General features: G+C 31.8%; 1 protein-coding gene across 1 annotated transcript in view; it reads left to right on the top strand.

The window, feature by feature from the left end:
• The window catches only part of LOC106789287 (polypyrimidine tract-binding protein 1-like), a gene marked incomplete at its 3' end in the record, with an annotated part of 141,316 nt that overhangs the window by 97,080 nt on the left and 30,663 nt on the right, over positions 1 to 13,573 (top strand). The window contains exon 2 of the mRNA XM_014753377.1: positions 5,126 to 5,230. Coding sequence (XP_014608863.1) covers positions 5,126 to 5,230 — 105 coding nt within the window. The remainder of the gene's footprint in view (positions 1 to 5,125; positions 5,231 to 13,573) is intronic.

The following is a 13,573-nucleotide window of genomic DNA, read 5'->3' as shown; positions in this document are numbered from 1 at the left end:
TTTTTTTTTTTTTTTTTTTTTTTTTTTTTGCTTTTTAAATCAGATATTATCGGGATCATTAATTTTGCACGATCGATAGAAATTATTTGACGAAATCGCTTTTTTAATAAAATATCTCTCTCTCTCTCTCTCTCTCTTCTTTTTTGTTTCTTTTTAACACGAATTAATACCCATAAAATTTGATTTACATAATACCTACCAATTAACAACGATAATGATTTCGTTGAAATAAAATAATATCCATCGTGTATTAATTTATATAAAATAACGTGTAACGTTTAAATAAAAACATGAGAATAATAAGGATAAAATATATATATATATTAAAAAAAAAACCCCATTTGTAGAAAATAAAAAGGAAAGAGATAAATAAGCAATGAAAAATCTTACTCTTACGAGCAGCTTCCTCCTCCTCCTCCTCCTAATCTTCCTCTTCTACTTCTTCTGCATTATTCTTGGATGCGTCCTTTTGTTCGTTGCATTCATTAGTAAACATTATACGGCATAGTTTATCGAGAAGAAAAACAACAGTGTAGCTTGAGAAGAACACCATAGTGAACGCGACGCACCATACACCGGTTAGACGAGCAACGTACTTATTCTTCTTATTCTATTTCTTTCTCTAAGTAAGTTAGTCCGTTTGTGGTTGAGTGAAATAAAAAGAGAAAGGAAAGAAAAAGTAACAGAGAGGAAGAGAGTGAGAGAGTGAGAGAGAGAGAGAGAGAGAGAGGGGGGTTTATTTCCCGAGGGATCGAGAGAATCTTTTTTACTTTCTTACTTTTTTTTTTTTTTTTTATTTCAACGAACATTCGTCGAGCTTTCTTTTCTCCTCCCTTTTCTTTCTTCCTTCTACCCACTCTCTCTCTCCTCTCTCTCTCTTTCTCTAATACTCTTTCCTTCCATTGCTTTAATAGTTCGTCAAAAAAAAAAAAAGGAAAAAAAATAGGAGAGTAATAGAGAGAGAGAGAGAGAGAGAGAGAGAGAGAGAGAGAGAAGAACGAAGGACGCGTTTCCTTTGGTCGAGAAAAATTCGTTCGTTCGTTTCGTTGAGAAACGAAAGAAGAAAGAAAGAAAGAAAGCAGGGGAAAAAGGAGACGAAGGAGGAGGGTGAGAAGGGAGGATAAATAGGGCTGGGGGGGTGGAAGTTGGGGTGGATAGAAGAGGGAAAAGAATCGTCCATAATCCATAAATTCGTGAAAAATAAATAATACAGAAGCTTCTGACGTTACATGTGCAAGAGAAAGATAGATAGATAGATAGATAGATAGATACGAGTAGATAGAATGAGATAGAAAAAGAAAGAGAGAAATAAATAAAAAAAAAAATACATTTCTTCTTCTTCTTATTCTTCATTTTTTTCTTCTTATTCTACTACTTCTTCTACTTCTTTTCCTTTCCTCGGGTTGTTGTATCATCTCATCCTTTATCTTCTTTCATTCTTCGTATCTTATCTATATCCTCTTTCTACTTAAACCTAAGTACGATCAAGTATTACAAGATTCAAAGACCATCTGCTAGTTTTCTTCTTGCTTTATCCTGAATATATCCACGATTCTACCACCCAACCACCCACCCGTCCCCCCTCTATCTCTCTCTCTCTCTCTCTTTCTTTCATTCTTTCTTTCTTTATTTCTTTCTCTTTTTCTTTCTCGATCTTTGAACGAGTCTCTTATACCTAATGGACTGTACTAGGAGTCGAGACTTTAAGCAAGAAATATTCGAGACGGAAGTAAATCCAGCCAACCCCCTTCGTAACTCCCTCTCCCCTTTCCCTTACCCCTACTCCTCTATTTCTTTCTTTCTTTCTTCTTTCTCTTTTATTCTCTTTCTCTTTCTCGATTTCTTTTCCTCATCTCTCTCTCTCTCTCTCTCTCTCTCTCTCTTTATCATCATCTTTCAGTTTAATATCTCACCTTGAAGCTGTTTAAACGAGAGCTCCTCTTATATAGAAAGAGCAAGAGAGAGAGATCTTGACTATATCGAGTTAACTATTGCCATAGCAATAGCCATAGACGCTTTATGGCCAGTTTGAGGATTCCTTTTATGTTCTGCTCGACGATTCCAAGGGTTTCTTAGCACGAAACCGACATGTTTCTCTCATTCGATTTTTTCCTCTCCCTCTTTCTCTCCTCTCTTTCTTTCTTTCTTACCTTTTTTCCATTTTAATCGTAACTTTCGATTTTTGGTTACACCAACATTACAATCCTTACACACACCATAGCCACTAATATATAATAATAATTAAATATACTCTGATTGATTATTTATTCGTATTATAAAACACATATATCATTTTCTTTTAACAATTACCAATCCCCCATTACCTTGATATCCAATATACACCACCCTATCTCATTACGTGATTTATTAATTATTATTATTATTATTATTATTATTGATCGGACGAATTAGAAATCACTCGCTATCATTTTCTCTCTCTCTCTTTCTCTTTTTAATATATTCTATATTTAAAATTCCATTTTCTTTCTCAACGTTTAAATCCCATCACCATAACTAATACACCACCACCACCACCACCACCATCGTACTGATTTATCGATTATTATTCACGACTGGACCTATTCGGAATTTATTGGAAAACGCATAATTCGCTTGGTGTGTGTTGTGTACTATATATATATATATGCCATATGTACATATATTGAAATTTAACAGAACGTTCTCGCGCAATACGCCATAATTCATTCGTTCGTTATTAATGAAGCCCTTTGCCTCCACCCCCTACCCCTAACTCTACCTCTACCTACTTCTATCTCTCTCTCCTACCATCCCCTTTCTTCCCATCTGCCACTTCCTCTTCTTCTTTCCTTCTCTTTCTTTCTTTCTTTATCTCTCTCTCTTTCTATTTTACCTCGTTATTCTATTCAGTTAAAATTGTTTATTATTTAAACTCGACGCGATTACGGTAGTTTGAGGTTGGACGTAGTTAGAACGTAATCAGAAATAATTTAAACGGCCCGTTTACCACCGCCATCCCCTCCTCCCCCCCCCCCCCCTCTGTTACCGTTGTTTTTGTTGTTGCCGTTGTTACCGTAACCACCCCGTTCTCCCTCTTGTATTTATACACTAAGCGATAAATTTATTATTTCATACTGACTAAGCACCGTTCACCACCACCACCACCATCACCATCACCATATCTAAAGGGATAGAGGGGGAAGGGGTTATCTAAGGAAACCAACCCCACCTCTTCCACCCCTCCTAGACCACTGGGATAAATAATGGGAACGTTTTCGTTCTCTTCTCACTATTATACAATAAACCCCCCCGTTATAAATACTTTTCTTTACCATTTTATTCTCTCATCTTTATTTTCTTTATTGGGGGGGGGGGTTTGTTTTTTTTTCTCTCTTTTTTTTTCCTTCATTTAATATTTCGAAGAAGAAGAAGAAGAAGATGATGATCTTCGTTTCAGAAATGTTTAGGAAATTATCGGCTGTTTATTAAACACTTTTTTAACTTTCTCATTCTTTAGTGTTTTTTTTTTTTCTTTTTTTCTTTTTTTATTCGTACTAAGGAATGTTGTTTTTATTTTAATTTTATATCCCGTCTCGTTTAATAATTAATTAAATATCTTAAATATATTACGTTGTTATTGATTATGATGATGATGATGATTATGATGATGATGATGATGATGATGATTCTGTAACATTATTATTATTATTATTTTTTTTTCGAAGATTTCATATTGAATCTCGAGAAAAAAAAAAATGTAATTTCTATCTATAAATTTAACGATCAAACACGAACGAATATAAAAAAAAACTTGTCTTACACACACAATTTAGTCAAATATATTTCTCAGTTATAGAAATTATCCTCATTTTTTTGTTTTTTTTTTTCTTCAAATCTGGCGAATGAAATAAAAATGTAAATTCTTCAATCGTTAATAATAGATTTGAAAGTTTGAAGAATTATCATGTTCCTCTTTCCCTCTCCCTCTCTCTCCCTAACTCTTTTTTTTTGTTCCCTCTTCTTTCGTACTTCTCGTTCGTGTAAATTTTTTTGATGATTTAACAAGAAAATATACATGAAGAAGATTTATGTTGAAACATCGTAGATGTTACTTCTACTTCTTCTTGTTCGAGAATCTCTTTTCCTTGAATAATCACGAGCTTTTTTTTTGTCGCTATGTTGTTTTTTTCTTTTTTCTGTCACTTTTTCGAATAGTTTACGACATAAGTTTATACTCGGATTAAAAGCATCTTCTCTTAAAGAAGTCCCCTTTTCCGGGTGTCACCTCTTTCCTTTCGTTTCGTTTCGTTTCTTTGAAGAAGCTTCCTTCTTTTACTCCTACAACTACTACCCCTTACCCCTTACTCAACTCACCATTTATCTCTCCCCCCCCTCTCACTCTTTCTTTCTTTCTTTCTCTGCTTCTTCTTCTTCTTCCTCCGAGTGAAGTCGCACTCGGAAGATGAAACTTCGAAAGGAATCAACGAAGAGATTTCTAATCCCTCTTTTCATCCTCTTTAAATAGTCCTCGTTTTAAAAGAGGGTGGTGTGCCCTCCTCCTCGTCACGATTCAGATCGAATTGCGAAAGCTTTTACTCTTTTTCTAAGGCATCGGATTTCTTTACGGCTGATATCTTCTAATAAACGATTAGTTTACTCTCTCTCTCTCTCTCTCTCTCTCTCATACACACTTATACACTATAACACAAACTCTTAACAAAATTGAATAAAGAAAGATGGATCTCTCTCTCTTATGTATCTTTTTCTTTTTTTAATTTTGATTTTCCATTTTTATTTTCTTTTCTTTTCTATTCTTTTCTATTCGTTTTTGCGTATAATCTACACTCTCGAATATAATATTACTATTTAATAATATTATTTTAATAATATTATTTTTTCTATATACATATTTATTATTATTATTATTATTATTATTATTATTATTATATATTCTTATTTTTATTTATTATTGTTTGTAATCAAAATTTATTGGAAAATTTAACTTCGTTGGTAACATCGACAACGGACTACGTTGACCACCAACACGACTATGACTATGACGATAACTATGACTATGACGACTAAGACGATGACGATGAAACTAACGAGAGAGGGGGTCTCATTATCTTTCAATTGTTTGTTTCAGAGGGGTAGCGACGAGCTTCTGTCGCAAAGTGGTGCAGTAAGCAATGGTGCTGCTATGAGTCCTCAGCCCCATCACGCGGCTGACAACAACAATGACGCTAAAAAGGTATGGGAAATGTTTCAACACAATTTTACCTTTATTTTTTTTTTTTTTCTTTAATTAATTTGTTTCTTTTTTCTCCATCTTTTCATTCTACGTTTTAGATTTCTAAAAGGATGATAGTTTAATCAAACATTTGCACGTCTTTCGTAGATTTTTGTGTTGTATTAGACACATTTTTGCATACATACATACATACATACATACATACATTCGTACGTAATTTTACATATTACATATATGTGTATATATATATATTTAATTATATTATTTTAATATAGACGCAATTTATACCATAGGCTTCTTTCTTTTTTTGTTTTTTTTTTTATATTCAAAATAACGCAAATTCGATATTCCAATATTTTGTTTCCTTTCTATATTAATATATTATTCTTTATGGTTTTTCATCCCATTCTTAAACTTTTCATTTTTTTTATATAAATACACATATGTTTTTTTATTCTATTACTCCCCACCCCCACTATTCAACTCCAACACTCCCTTATTAATATTACTTTTTTTTTTTAATAAGACCGATCAGCACCACCGAACGATAACTCGAGAACGTTTGTATTCGTTGTACGAACTCCGACCATGCATGAATACGTTTTTTATATTTCCTTTTTTTATTATTATTATTATTATTATTATTATTTCTTTCCCTTTTTCTCTGCGAACAGTTTTCCCTTTAAACTTTGTTTAGTTAGTGCACGTTTTTATTGTTAATATTATACAAAAGTCCAGTGTAAAACACGTATTACCAACTCATACACGTACGTCGATAATTATCGTCCTTTCTCCTCTCCCCCCTGCCCCACAGAAAAAGTATTTTTTTTCTTTTTTCTTTCCTTTTGGTATGTATAATTCCTTTTTATTTTATTTTTTTTGTTATTTTATTTCTAAACTAACAAATTCCAAAATAAAAGAGACACGGGCTCGTCGGTATACGTAAGCAGAAAAATCAGTGAGTAAAAAGAACATTTTTTTTTGTTTAAACGACGAATAAATTTTGTCTTTTATACTTTGTTTTTTTTCCCCTCCGCCTATTTTTAATTATTGTAATTAGACACACTTATTTTTTTATGTGTTATGTGTATATATATCTGATTTATCTGTCTCTCTCACTCACGTTCCTCTCAACGAAGAAGAATAAATAAAAAAAAGAGACACGCACAGATAATGATGATGACGATGATGATAATGATGATGAGAAGGAATCGTTTTAACGAAGAAAAAATGAGAAAACGATAGAATGAGATTTTAATTATAGGAAATTTTATAAATGATCTTCGATCAATCGATGATTATTATTATTACTCTCATCTTGTATATTTTTCACATACGAATTTCATATCATACATGCATATATATCATACACACATACGTATATATATTTTAATATATATATATATATATGTGTGTGTGTGTGTGTGTGAGTGCATGTATACGTATATATATTTTAATATATATGTGTATGTGAGTGCATGCATACGTGTATATTTATGAATGTGTTGTATATGCTGCATCTTTTTTTAATCTCATTTTTATATTCTCTTTCTCTCTCTCTCTCTCTCTTTCTGTTCTCTCGTTATTTGTGGTTTAGTTAAAAGTTATTATTTTGTATTTTGATGTAAAAAAAAAAATTGAACAAGATTTTTCTTTTTAATTTTCTTTTCTTTTCCTTTTTCGTTTTTCTCATCATATTTTTTCTATCCGCTCGTTCTCGAAATAATTATTGGTAAAAGTAAAAAAAGAAAAAGTATAAAATTCATAACGTTGAACCTGTTAATTAGGAAAGATTTTCGATCGGTGAACGCGCGCGGACGTTTGAAAATTATTTTGATTTAAAATGAAATGTTCACGATGGGGTGTCAGGGAAACACATTGGGATTAATTAATGGAATAACGTTGAAATAATGAAGAATTCGGACGAATAATGTTTTTTTTTCCTTTTCTTTTTTTTCATTGCGACGTTCAAATGATTTATTTATTTATTTATTTATTTATTTTTATCAAGAGAAAAGAAGTAAAATATTCGTTACGAAATTAATTGGTTTTCCATCGATTAACGGGTCGTTAATCCTCACGATGCATGATTAATTTTAATAAAAATATAACAAAAGGAACAATAGGAAGATATTTTTGATTAAATATCCGAGATGCATTATTATCTTCGCAATTTTACGAGCCCCGCGTAAATAAATAAAGTAACAATTAAAACGTAGAATTAATAGACCACAATTATATTACCAATTAATTTTCTATTTCTATAATAAAACATTTAATGGATTAAACTTTTGTAAATCCGCAGTGGTGTAACACGTGCAAAAAGGAAAAATAGTATAAATTATCCTAATTTGTATTTCATAGAATAATTAATGCATTAACCCTTTTTGTTCATGCAACCCATACGTATAAGAGTAACAATTAAAATTATAATTAATATAATAAAACTTGTATATCACACTATCTGATATGTATTTATGATACATTATACAACATTTATCTTATTAACAACTCCCAACAATAATGCAATAAAACCACTAACGTTAAAATTATATAAATAACAATAGAAACAATACTTTATACTCGTTATCTTAATTCCTATTAAATACAACGTTAAATCTAGTAATTAATAATCCGAAAAGTAAGAACACGCATTCTTCAAGGGGTTACGAACCAAAAAAAATCATTCTCGAGGGCAACTCGAGAAACTACAAATTTCATTGTTTTTATAAATAAAAACTAAAGATATATACATCAAGTGTGTGTTTTATATTTAACCACGCATACCTTAGAAAAGTTATCTATATATACAAATCTATGTGTATTTCCTTGGATTACTTCACAAGCGTTAAAATAGTAACTCCGTAACAGGCCGGGGGGAAAAGAGACAAAAAAAAAAAAATGGAAAAAAAGCTCGATACTCGTCGTGTTTCAAACAGAAAATGAGACGCGGGGAGGGGGTGGGAGAAAAGTTGACGGCGGCGGTGGTGGTGGTGTGGGCTACGGGTAGAAGGGTGGGAGGGGGTACGTGTAAGGGAAATAAAAAATGCGATGCGAAAAAAGTCGCATCTAGAACGGATCGTTAAAGCGACCGCGTTGGTGGTGTTTCTCACTTATACAGGGGGGTTGAAGGGGTGATAGGGGGTGGAAAAAAGAAATGGTGCTGGTGCTGCTCTTTGGGGAAGGGGAAAGTGTGAGAAGGGTTGAAGAGGAAATATATATCGATGTGTATGCGTGTGTGTGTGTCTCCTCTGTGTCTCTATGTGTATCTGTGTGTGTTTGTTAAATGTGTTAGTAGTAGTAATACATGATAGGATGGTACCCGCAGATTCGGTGACAAAGCTTCTCTCTTCGTAACTCTTTCCTTCTCTCTCTCTCTCTCTCTCTCTCTCTCTCTCTCACACTCTCTTTCTCTCTTCTTTTACTTTGAAAACGTATACGCTCTACTTTTCGCAAATATGTATACTACGCGTGTACGTATTATTAAATGCACGCGTTTTTTTTTTTTTTTCGGGATGTGGTAGAGAAAAGAGGATAGAAAAGAAAGAGAGAGAGAGAGAGAGAGAGAGAGAGAGGATGTGTTTGTGTAAAAATGAAACGAACGAGAAGAAAAAAAAAAACAAAAAATTAGAAAAAGAAAGAAAAAAAGAAAGCAAAAAAAGAAAAAGAAAATGAATTGTTAACAACACGTTTCGTGGGTCCCGTGTGTAATTCGAACCACACTTTCCATACTCATTTGACTGCATTTGTTTAAAAAGGAAAGAGTGATAAAGATAGAGATAAAGTGTTGTATGTGCTATGGTAGTAGTAATAATATATGTGAGAGAGAGAGATAGGTGATGATGATGGGTGGGGAAATAAATGAAGAAAAAAAAGGTGGAATAATATTCGCATCTTTTTTTGGTGGGTTCTCTCTCTCTCTCTATTTTTATCATATATTTTTTTTTTCTTTTTCTATTAAATATTCGTTCTTGTTTTTTTTTTCTTTTTTTTTTNATATATTTTTTTTTTCTTTTTCTATTAAATATTCGTGTTCGTTTTTTTTTTTTTTTTTTTTTTTTTTTTTTCTTCATACATCACTACAAAAAAAAAACGTAAATCATTTCAATGAAGAAAGGGGGTGGAGAGAGGAAGAAGAGAAGGGGCGGGGGATTCTTTCACGTATTAAAATAGTATCTATCCAGGTTTTATATGGATCCTTTTCTTTCATCAGTGTCTCGTAAAGATATCGGTTCACGAAAAGCAATGAACGCAGTCTGGCCACGTAATGGTCATAAATATTGGAAGAAAGTAATCCCCCTATCGGAGTGAAGTAACGTCGACTTAGCTTGGTTGTTTGGTTGGTTGGTTGGTTGGTTGGTTGGTTGGTTGGCTAGCTAGCTAGGTTTCTACTAGTTTCCATGGTGTGCGTTATTATAGATCATCGTCACGAACAAACGAAAAGAAAAAAAGAGAGAGAGAGAGAGAGAGTGAGTAGGGGGTGAGGAATCTAAGGGTGGGAAAAAAAAAAGGAGAATTAATTTTATTGCAGGTAGAGAGAAAATAAAACACACTTGTTATAAGTTCTGTTGTTGTAGGACTTTTATTCGATAAAGGAAATGATTTCTTTTGATATAACTGTCCGAATTCACGCAAGTGAATTTTCATGGATGAGGAATGGGGTTAGGGGTAAGTGATGGGGAGATATGAAGAAAGAAACAAAAATACGAAGAGGGATGAAGGAATAGAACGGTAGGAGGAGGGAGGGAGGTGGTGGGAGAGTTTTGTTTAAGATTCGCACGGTTTCTCTAGCTTTCATTTTTCACCGATTTAAAATACGAATAAACTTACGAACGAGACACGCTTAGTTAAACGATATTAATAATAATAATAATAATAATAATAAAATTCCTGCAAGAAAGAGAGAGAAAGATGGATAGAGATGTGTATGTGAATAACACGATGGAACAATAAATTAGAATTATATTTTTTTCGTCGTAAAAAAGAAATATATAATATATTATATTAGATTTTGTAACCACCATAAGTTCCTTCCATTTTTTTATATTTAATTATATAACAAATCCTACGCAGTGATGACATTTTCATCATCTAATAAAAAAAAAATCATAATTGAAATTATACATAACGTTCTAATTTTAACCATTTTTTTGTTGTTGTTATTTCTACGTAATTATTTTTAACGTTTTTGCACAGCGATGATATCTAAGATAAAAATTATCCTGTAATATAAAAAGAGAGAATGCATTAGTGTATTATAATAATTGTTAATTAATCGATGCAAGTGTTTATTGTTGTTTAAAAGCTCGTAGAATATGATCTGTGTACAGATCCTCCTCCTCGAAATCCAACGTTGAAATGAAATATTGTCCCCCTATCAAATTACTTTTATTAAATGTTGTTTATATGACTTTTCGAATACTGTTCTTCATGTGCATAAAGGGAATAATATTCGTAATAAATACAATTTTTTTATTCGAAAAGTCATATAAATAAGTTACAATAAAAGTATTTGCATTGTGGATGGAATAGGTGCCAAGTCTGAAGGTGAATTTCGAGGAAGACGGAGCTCCGAAAATATACCCAGTGATTCTAAATTACAATATACATTTTTTTCGATTAATTAACAATAATTTTGAATACTCTAATGAATTATTGTCATTTATTTTTCCGGATTGTTTTATTAGTATATACATTTGCATAAATATTCAATAATTTTAATCTGATTTTTGATCATCAGCCCTCCCCCCTTCGAAGTCATCAACGCGTAGGAACGTAAAACGAATATACTTTTGTTCCAAAAAAAATAATTATCAAAGATAGATACAAAATGATACTCTAATCTAAATGTTACAATCTTAAATTCTATTTATTAAGAATATTATCATCGTTATAGAAGTGTGCAACGCAAGATGCCAGTCAGAAGATGAATTTCGAGGAGGAACATATAATCAATGCTTCTAAATTACAATAGACATGTTTTTCAATTAATTAACAATTATTTGAATATTCTAATGCATATCTATACTTATATTACAGGAGGAACATTTTTCTTACTCATTTTAGAACTTATGGGAGACAACCTTATATAATATATTATATATAGTTTTCACGTTAATAAAACCTTGTAATTGAGTTATTATTTTAATTGCGTGATAATAATTAATCGAATTTGCTTTTTTTTTCATTCTCTCTCTCTCCCTCTCTATCTTGTTTTTACGATTAAAAAAAATTCTTTAGTATCTCTATGGGGCAGATATTTCTTTTCGCAAGGATAACTCCAATCGAATATCGTCTGACCGTGCGACTTTGCAGATGTTATTCTCTCTCTCTCTCTCTCTCTTTTTCTCAATAAAAAAAAAACAAAAACTGCAACGAATGTTCGCGCTTATGTTAGACGTTCGATGCTTACTCATTCCTTTCTTCTATTTTTCTCTTATACCTCCTATCACATCCCTCTTTCTTTCACTTTTTGCTTTTCTTCTTCTTCTTCTTCTCACCTTTTTACCTCGCCATTAGACTCATTCACATCGCTAACGATAAGGGTAGGTAAGGTAAGGAAAGGTTCCTTTGAAGGAGCGACATCGACTGAAGTGTCGATGCTTTAAAGGTTTCGAGGGTAACAAAAAATGAAAGAAAGAAAGAAAGAAAGAAAATGAAGGAGAGAGAAATCTTTTTATCGTATATGAAAAAGAAGGAAAGTTAAGTAGTAGTAATAGTAGTAGTAGTAGTAGTAGTAGTTGTGTAGTAATAATGATAGTGATATGGTACGATCATATGTAGTGAGAGAGTCCTGTAGGTATATACATACATATAATACATACATACATACATAGATACGTTACAGGAACGTCTTTGAAAAGTAAAAGTGGGGGTAAAAGTAGGTTTATACGTGTACGAGGTTTCATAGAACTTCCCATTCATCGAGTCATCCTACTACTGGCTGAATAAAGTTCGCGAGTAGCTATAACCTTTGCTGTTGTATATACTCTTTTCTTCTTCTCATATACTTTCTCACTCTTTTACTACAAAACTTTCCTCTCACTCTCTCCTATTCCTTTTTTTCTTTTTATTTTATCTTTTTATTCTATTCGATATGAATCGTTCGTTCAGTATTCCATCTCAGATTTGTTCTCTACGTTTTTCGAGTAAATCTTTTCGATCTTTTTGTTTTATAACCATAAGTATATAGAGACACGTAACACGCTTTCTATATGTATATATATATACATGTATATATGTAATTTGTAGGAACGAATCGAAGATAGTATTATAAATATCTGTTCCTTGTTATTTAATTGTATTTATCTTCTTTCTCTTTTTAATTCATTTGTTTTCTCTATTTTCTTTTCTTTTTTTTTTTTCTCTATCCTCATCTTTCCATCCCTTTTTTCATCTCTCTCTCTTTCTCTCTCTCTTTGTTGTAAACCATATCCCGTTTTTCTCTTCCTCGTTTTTTCTTCCACTTTATCTTTCCATCCACCCATTTTTTCTTTTTTTTCTTTTTTCACTCTCTTTCGTGTTATTTTCAAATGAAATAAAGTTACAGTGGAACAGGTTTTTAAACCTAAGATCATCCTCACATTGATAGGAACACGAGGCATTGTGAAATCGAAGGATTGAATCTACGCACATAACACAGTGGGATCAATTTTTGTGTCCTGTTAAATCGATCGAGAATAGATTTATAAGAATAGAATTTACGTTTCTTTTTTATGTTTTTTTTTCTTTTTTTTTTTCTTGTCTATAAACGAAAGAATACGAGAATAGGAATAAATTCTTCGGTCTACTCAGCGTGCTCAATCCTGCGGAAAAATTCTATTTCCTTTGCTTTTCTTTTTTCTTTCTTCTTCTTTTTTCTTTTTTTTCTTTTTTTTTTTAAAGTAGATTTTTCCCAAATAATTTTATCCCACCAAATTAGCTTCTTCTTTTTTTTTCTTTTTCTTCTTAATCGTCCACTGTAATTCCATTGTCGCGTGGAATTTATAAATATCGATACTCATATTTTATATATTTCAAATAATACTAATTATTAATAAAAATATTGTTTATAACAATATATGCACCTCTAGATATAAATACAGTCAAACCTCCTATAACGCTGTGCGTTCCGCGTTATAAGAAATCGGGATTTAACCGTACAAACCAAGCTAATTTGTAGCGCGTTGTATGGAAAYCGGCTACCGCGTTGTATGGAAACAGCGCTATAAGAAACACAGATTTTAGTACAAATCACATCATTCGTACCGCGTTATATGGAGACCAAAAAATACAAAAGACAAGATAAATTATAAATTATTTTTATTAAATTGAACAGTTCATATAAGAAAAATGATTAAAAAA

The sequence above is a fragment of the Polistes canadensis genome, unplaced genomic scaffold (assembly GCF_001313835.1).
Source record: "Polistes canadensis isolate GaletaPanama2010 unplaced genomic scaffold, ASM131383v1 scaffold_174, whole genome shotgun sequence".
In the NCBI taxonomy this organism is placed as follows: domain Eukaryota; kingdom Metazoa; phylum Arthropoda; class Insecta; order Hymenoptera; family Vespidae; genus Polistes; species Polistes canadensis.
Note: the sequence above shows the minus strand (reverse complement) of the source record. Positions and strands in the feature narration are given on the sequence as shown.